Source organism: Lathamus discolor, chromosome 21 (genome assembly GCF_037157495.1).
Source record: "Lathamus discolor isolate bLatDis1 chromosome 21, bLatDis1.hap1, whole genome shotgun sequence".
In the NCBI taxonomy this organism is placed as follows: domain Eukaryota; kingdom Metazoa; phylum Chordata; class Aves; order Psittaciformes; family Psittacidae; genus Lathamus; species Lathamus discolor.
In genome coordinates, this window is record NC_088904.1 from 2,524,256 (window position 1) to 2,531,920 (window position 7,665).

At 62.4% G+C, this 7,665-nt stretch overlaps 2 protein-coding genes across 12 annotated transcripts in view; one reads left to right on the forward strand and one right to left on the reverse strand.

The window, feature by feature from the left end:
* LOC136024362 (uncharacterized protein DDB_G0283697-like) overlaps positions 1 to 1,396 on the forward strand; it is a 29,940-nt gene extending 28,544 nt beyond the window's left edge. For all 11 annotated transcript variants that reach the window (XM_065699614.1, XM_065699613.1, XM_065699608.1 and 8 more), the window contains one exon: positions 88 to 1,396. In XM_065699614.1, coding sequence (XP_065555686.1) covers positions 88 to 690 — 603 coding nt within the window. In that variant the 3' untranslated portion in view covers positions 691 to 1,396. The remainder of the gene's footprint in view (positions 1 to 87) is intronic.
* On the reverse strand, positions 1,050 to 6,094 carry AMH (anti-Mullerian hormone). Its single transcript, XM_065699606.1, has 5 exons — positions 5,430 to 6,094; positions 4,441 to 4,613; positions 3,716 to 3,839; positions 3,377 to 3,572; positions 1,050 to 3,254 (listed from the first exon to the last, which is right to left on the reverse strand). The coding sequence occupies exons 1-5, from the start codon at positions 6,022 to 6,024 to the stop codon at positions 2,339 to 2,341; spliced, it is 2,004 nt and encodes a 667-aa protein (XP_065555678.1). The 5' UTR covers positions 6,025 to 6,094; the 3' UTR covers positions 1,050 to 2,338.
* Positions 6,095 to 7,665: the final 1,571 nt, after the last annotated feature.

The following is a 7,665-nucleotide window of genomic DNA, read 5'->3' on the forward strand; positions in this document are numbered from 1 at the left end:
CATCCCATCCCCATGGGGAACCACGGAGAGGGGTCCCTGTCCCTTGGGCTGCTTCACCAGTGCCTGGTCCCCTCTGTTCCACCCCAGGCAGAACCCTGGATCTTCAAGAAATGGTTTGGCCGCTCAGTACCAGGGGATGAGGATGAGGAGGAGGATGAGCATAAGGAAGAGGATGAGCATAAGGAAGAGGATGAGCGTAAGGAAGACGATGAGCATAAGGATGAGGAGGAACATAAGGATGAGGATGAACATAAGGATGAGGATGAGGATGAAGAGCCCACAGAAGAACCCACGGATGTCCCTGAGGTGACACCAGCTGTGACAGAGGTGAAGAAGAGCCGGGAGAAGAAGCTGGAAAAGAAGGAGAAGGCCCGGGAGGCCCGTGCTGCCCAGGCGGAGCGGAGCAGCCGGAGGGAGGCACGAGCCAAGGACCGGGCGCAGGGGGACAAGCCCAGCAGAGCCCCCAGGACCCACCGGGAACCGGAGCAGCAGCCCCAGAAGAAGCGGGGCCGGGAGGGGAGGGAGAGCCGGCGGGAGCGGGATGAGCCCAGGAGGGAGGGAGGGAAGGGACGTCCCGGCAGAGCCGATGATGGCCGGGAGAGCCCGAAGCGGGACTGGCGGCAGCAGAAGGGCAGGAAGCCCTGGGAGGACGGCCCAGCCCGGCCCAGGGAGGGCAAGAGGCGCGACTGAGGCCGGGGCAACCAAGGGGCTCGGTGATGCTGAATCGAGTGGGATCCAACCCCGGCAGTGCGACCCTGCTGCTCCCTGCAGAGACACCCTGGGCACGGCAGCAGGTCCAGGATCACCCAGCAGCAGCCGAGCAGCCCGGGAGCCTGGCACCGGCCTCCTGGCGACTTTGGGCCCCCCTGGATTAGATGCACAAAGGCAACCCGAAAGGACCGGGGGAAGGAGCATCTCCCCCCCCCGGCCTTGGTGCAACCTCTCCATCCCACCCAAAATCTCTCTTGCTCGTTCTCCCTCATGGTCCCGAGACAGCACCGTGGGCACAGGGATCCCAGTGAACAGAGTTTGTCTCCAGGCTGTGCAGCTCTTAGTGAATGGTTTTATTCAAAGCAAAGCGAGAGAGAAATTACATTCTGGGTGAAGGAAGCCATCCTCAGAGAGGTGCCAGAGGAGCAAGCACCTCGCCAGGCCCCGGTGCTGTCGCTGCCGGGTGGCACAAAGCTTTGCTGGTGGAAACCAGGGCTGGAGAGCCCGTCACCGGGGATCCCTTCAGGCCTTGCCTTCACAGAGTCGCTTTTAGGAACGAAACACAAGTGCAATATCACGCAGCGCTGTAGCAACTACAGGAGACGTTCACAGCCCCAGCCCACGGCAGGATTAAGTATGTGCTAAATCAGTGCAGGTTAAAATAAACTATTTTCATTTTTAATAAGGAGTGGTGTCTAAAAGAGAAGAACTCAAACAAGAAAAGCTCTCGTTGCTGGCTGCGTTTGTGTGTTTTCTGTGGCCCCATCCCCGACGTACAGGGGCTCGGGGCTAACTCGGGTCCCTGCATGGGCTGCAGGATGGGAGCGGTCGCAGCGCTGGAGGGGGTGACCAAGGGTTCGGAGCCTTGGACAGCCCTGTCCAGGCTGAGCTGGGAAGATGATCTGGGAGCAGCCGGGCTCTCGGTGCTGACGCTGGCGGGGACGTGGAGCAGGTGCTTTGGCAGCCGCTTGTGCCTGCTCCCATTAATGGTGTGAGCAGGCAGGAGGAGTAACGGGATCGCTCCCTCCCTCACCCCAGAATGGGGTCAGCGCAGGGAGACTCCGAGCCCTGAGTCTCTGCCAGAGCCTCCCTATAGCCCCAGGGCACACGGGGACGGGTCCCAGGTAAAGGCTGGTCCCTGTGAGGGGATTCTGCCTCTTGTTCTGCTTTTGCAGGTGGAGCTGTGGGGGCAGCGAGGGCTTAGTGATGGGGCCAGAGGATGCTGCAAAGTGAGGGGGGCTTTGGGCAAGCAACAACTGCCCTTGCCCAGCTGCTGCAGGAACACAAGGCAAGGGATAAATAAGCATAACCCTGGCTGGCTCTGCCAAGCTTTGCCTTCCCCCCATGACCTGCATCCAGCCCAAACCCCGCTATGGAGTCCGAGCCACACTGCAGCAGGGCAGCTGCGGCATCCCCGGCATCAGGAGCAGGCACAGGGCAATGCCAGGCTGCAGAGCAGCCCCCAGGGACCAGCACAGCCACCGCTGAACCCACAACCAGAGCAACGCTCAAGAGCTAAGCCGCGGGGAAAGGACGCACAGGGAGCTCCCATCTCGGCGAGAAGCAGCTCCCGAGCTGCGAAGGCAAACGGGGAGCGGGGAACAGGCTGGGGGCGGGTGGGTGCCTCTTATCGACAGCCACACTCCTCTGCCACCATGTTGGGGAACTTGCGGACCTCCAGCCCCTCCGCGGAGAGGCTGATGATGAGCTGGTCCGAGTAGCGGACGGGCACGCAGCAGGGAGCGCGCTGGAGGGGCGAGCCCCGCTCCTGCATGCCCAGCAGCAGCACCGTGTGCGAGTAGTAGCTGGGGACGCGGGTGGAAAGGGGCAGCCTGCAGGGCCCCTCGCAGTTGTTGGCCTCGTAGACGGTGGGCATGACGATGAACTTGCGGTCGCGCAGGTCGATGGTCAGCTCCTGCAGGCGGCAGTGGGCCTGGTGCCGCGCACTGCGGTTCTGCCGCTGCACCCGCCTGCGCTCCTGCCAGCGCACCCGCACCGTCTGCAGCGCCTTCAGCAGCAGCAGCGCATGCAGCTTCCCCGAGCCGGGCGGCTGCTCCCTGCCTGGCCCCTCGCTCGGCCCCGCTGGGTAGTAGCAGAAGCTCAGGAGATGCTGGAAAAGGCCCATGTTCGCTTGGAAAGCCGGGATGTCCCTCAGCTCCTGGATCAGCGCTTCCAGCTTGCTCATCAGCAGCTGCAGCACGGTCCCCTCCGGCTGCCAGTCCCCCAAGTGCTGCTCCAGCACGGCCCCACTGTCCTGGGGGAAAAGCAGCACCGAGGGCTCCTCCGACTGCACCAGGCGCTCCAGCGCTGCCTCCTCGGACAGGTTGAGCAGCTGGTGCGGGAGGGTCTCCATCACTTGGAAGTCCAGCCAGTGGTGGGAGCTGGGCTGGGCGGGCGGCTCGCTGGGGGGGCTCAGGACCTGGTGGATGAACCGGGTCAGGATCCCCAGGAACTGGCTGCTGCCGCCGGGCGCTGGGGCTGAAGCGTTGGCTTGGCTCGGGGCAGTGGGGGACAGCAGCTCCTCGCTCCCGGCCTGGGGTGGGCTGCGAGGAGAACACAGAGAGGGTCACAGGGTCCCACCAGGCCCTGCCCCATGGCAGAGGGGCTGGGGCTGCTCCTGTCCCCCTTGGCTCGCAGCCCCATGGCTGCAGCGAGGGTCACGGACCTGAGCTGTGGGTACGGAGCCACGTCCACCACCCCGTCTGCAGAGAGGTAGGAAGAAGGGGCCAAAGCCGCTTCCTCCTCCTCCTCCTCCTGCCGCGACTTGGCCAGCAGGAGCAGCACGGGGGTCATCCTGGTGAAGCACTTGTCATCGGAGCCGAAAAGGAGCTGCTGGGCCTCTGCAGGGGGCAGAGGGGCACCTGGTGCGGAGAAGAGCGGTGAGGAGCATGGTCCGGGGTCCCCCATCTGTCCCCGTTGTTAGACGGGCTGGGGCACATCGCAGGGCTCAGAGGGCACAGGCTCCGCTGTGTCCCCCCCCTCCACGGGGGTGCCGTGTCCCTACCTCCCGCTCCGCGCTGCCGGAGGGCCAGGGAAGCCTTGAAGCGGAGCTGCTCGCTGGTGCGGGCGACCGCTGCCACGGCGGCCCCCAGGGCCAGGTACCGGGTGTCCCCGCCGAGGCAGAGGCTCTGCGCGGCGGCGGGAGGCGCCGGGGTGAGACATCGCGGGGGGACCCGAGGGACTCCTCCCTCTGCCCCCCGCCGGTGGCCCCGGCAGCAGCGGAAGGGGTGGTTGGGGACCCCCGCGATGGAGGCCAGGAGGGAGCTGCGGGGACGGGGAGCGGGGACGGGAGCGGCCGAGAGCCGGGACACGCCGGGGGAACAGCTCCATCTGCGGGCACGGCTCGGCCCCGGCGGCAGGGAGGGAGCGGTGCTGGGAGGGGTGGCAAAACGGGAAGGGGGGGAAAAGGGGCTGGGAGGGGATGGGAAAGAGGGGGGAAGGATGGGAAAGGGACAGTGAGGGCTTGGCACTGAACTGGGGAAAGTAACCGGGAGGGGCAAACGGACTGGGAGGGGATGGGGAAGGGACTGGGAGAGAATGGGGAAGGGAGCGGACGGGGGTGGCGAAGGGAGGCAGGGGGAGGGGATGGAAAAGAAGTTGAAGGGGACGGCAAAGGGGCCGTGAGGGGACGGAAGGGGAGCGGAAGGGGATGGTGCCGCTGCGGCCCACGGAGCCGAGTCCCCCCCTCCCTCCCCTTCCCTTCTCCCCGCCGGCGCCCCCGGCACCCACCTGCTCCCCCGCCAGCCCGGTGCCCGTGGCCAGCAGCCGCTCGCGGTGCCCCGGGCGCTGCCGGGGGCCCAGGTAGAAGAGCAGGACCGCGAAGCGCAGGGCTCCCAGCGCCCGGGCCACCTCCGGCTGGAAAACCAGCTTGAACCAGAGCTGCGCCGGGGCCTCCCACTGCACTGCAAGGGAGAGCCGGCGGTGAAGCCCCTGCGCGGCCCCGCCGAGGCGGGTGGGGAAGGGGCTTTGGGAGCAGGACCAGGCGCAGCGTCCGAGGCCGGTGGGGTGGAGGCACGCAGCAAACCGCGCTGTGACTCCAGGGCTGCGTGGAATCCGCGCTCCCGGTTTCAGGAGGTGTCCGCAGGGGCTGCCTCGCTCCCAGAGCGGCTCTGGCAGATTTTCATGGGCAGATCCCCACGGGAATCTCTTCTCCTCGTTGCCTGCGGACACTGCGGGCACTGGCAGCGAGCAGCGCTGCCTGGGGAAGAGCCGCTCCCCAGCTGCCTGGGTTTGGTGCAGGGCTGAAGCTACAAGAGCCAGCCCAAGCCCCCTCAGCAGCACCCAGCGGGAGATCAGCTGGGGACACAGCGCAGCAGGAGCACCTCCGACCCTCTCCTCTTTCCTCAGTCAGAGGTGCAGTGGGGTCCTAACCTGCATGAGAAACGCCTGTGATCCTGAAAGCATAGAAGCCACCAAGAGTCACTGGTGACAGGCAGGGACACAGCCACCATCACTACTAAAGCTTCTTAAAAAGGGACCCAAGAAGACACAGAGTCACAGAATGGTTTGGGTTAGAAAGGGCCTTAAAGATCATTCAGTTCCACCACACCCCCCACCACAAGCAGGGGCACCTTCCACTGGACGTTATTCACTGCTTGGAAAAGGAACCCAACCCCGCATGTATAATTTGATGCCTAAATCCCTGATCCAGGGCAAGCAAACAGCATCAGCCTCCCCGAGCCCCGTGCTCAGCCCCAGTGCAGGGATCCCCCACCAACCTTCCTCCAGATGCAGCACGAGGAAGCGGTCCTGCCCCGGCTCCAGCACGTGTGCATGGATGTGCTTCAGGGGATGGAGAGCAGCACCCGCCTCCCCGCCCAGGCACAGCCCGAAGGTCTCCAGAGAGCTTTGGTCCCAGCTGGTGCGTTGCCTCAGGAGCTTGATGAAGCTGCTTTCGTAGTGGGTGAGAACCCCCACCACGTCCAGATGCCCTGGGGTTACCCCATCCTGGTCCATTGCCACCCTGCACACGGGCCCCTCCAGCCCCCCGAGTGGCCAAGGGTGCAGGCTGGAGCTGGTGCCCCCATCCTCAGCCACCTCCTGGAGGCATTTTGGTCCTGGGTCAGGCTTTGAAAAGGGGCGAGCAGCAGCAGCCAGCCTTGGTCTCCCCAGCGAGCTGGGTCTCGCTCCTTCCTGAGAACTTGCACTTTCTCTCTTTCCCTCCTCTGCCCCGAGACCCAGCTCCTCCGGCAGACTCAGCTCCATTGGGTCAGCTGGGGAAAGCCTTTCTCCCATGCTCCCCTTTCTTGGAAGTGCTGCAGAGGGAAGCAATAGCACCAGGCACAGGCAAAGCACCCTCAGAGCAGCCTTCATGGTCCCACTTCAGCTACTCCAGTGCAGTCCGAGCCGCTCACACGCATCCAGAAGACTGGGGCAGGAGGGGAGGACGGCATCTCCCTTTTAAAAGCCGGTGGCCTTGAGTTGACAATGCACAACGCAGCTCCCTTGAGAAACTCAAAGTGCTGGAGAGGAGGGAGGGATGCTTCAAAGAAACCTTTTTGTTCTATTTTTGGGTTTGCATCCATATTGGAAATGTAAACACGAAAAAGAGGAAAGCTGTTTCTCTTACTTGTAGGGATGCATGTCCTTGACTTCAGATGTTTCCTAAAGGAGGATGGATGTCTAGACCTGGATCTTCTTGGGGACTGGCACACAGCATCCCCATCAGCGGTGAAACACCAGGAGGGCAGAATTAACCAGGAGAAGGGGGACAGAGGCAGAGAATGAACAGAAACTAAGTACATGCATGGAAAGTGTTCTCCTCTCTTCACTGGTACCTCGCATGCTGCAGGTTAGAGGCTGCCCAGGCTGCTTCAGCCTCTGAAGGAGAATCTCAAAGGGTGCAGCAGCACCCTGATGACTTTGAACACGTCAGAGTTGACTTAGAAAGTCTCACAACACGCCTCTTGTAAGGACTTTTCCCTCTCCGAGATGCCAATGCTCACCTTAACAGTTGAGGTTACCCACACCACGTACCTAACCCACCCCAGTGAAACGCGTCCCCCCCAGGGTATCTGCTCTGGCAGCTGAGAGCAGCGGGAAATGTACCTGCCAGACAGTCCCAACACATGCTCAGAGCCTTCCCTGGCTTCCCAAGGCCTTGCAGTTCAGAGCTCAGCACATCACAGACCACGCAGCTGAGCTGGAGAGGGCCAAAAGGCACCCGCCGCAAGGCTGAAGAAGGCAGCCCTCTCCTCTGCAGGAGCTGTGACAGGGGCACGTGCCTGGCAAAGCGGGGACCTGAGGCCAGCTCAGCTCCAGACAAAGAGCATCCAGCACGGTGGTGAAGCCAGCACGGGCTGGACACACCGGGTGGGACTGAGCAGGCCCTGTGCCAGGCCAGCAGAAGAGGGGACGACTTTGATTTCCCATCAAAGGGGCACGTGGTGGTAAGGCTTTGGCAAGCTCAGGCTTGTGATCTGAGCCAGGCACTGGCCAAGAGCACAGACAGGCCAAGCAGCCCAGTCCCCAGTGCTGCTGCTCCCCACCGAGCACTCAGGTCCCACTTCAGTGAAAAGGATCCTGGAAGAGACAAGAGAGGAAAAACCTCAGAAATTCTACTTTTAAATGGCAACCAAGTGGTTGCTTGAAGGAAACATCAGGAATAAATAAAACCAGAGAGCAAAAACTTGTCAAAACTAGTCTGCCAGTGGGAGAGCTTACACGTACAGTAAAAACCACACGTGGCAGCAAGTGCTTCGCAGCGGTACAGACATTTAATGAATTACAATCATAAACTAAGATTTAAAATCCCTGCAGTTCTTTGACTAAACATTCCCAGCGATCCCCAGCGCCACCACGAACCAGAGCACTGATGCTTTGTGAAGCCATGCTTGGTGTGCTAACTCCAGCGAGCTGCAGCTGCCTTCCGGAAGGGAGGAATCTGGCTTCAGTTGAGATCTTTGGTGCTTTTCAAGGACTCCCAAGAAGCAATCCAAATGGACTGCCTCGGTG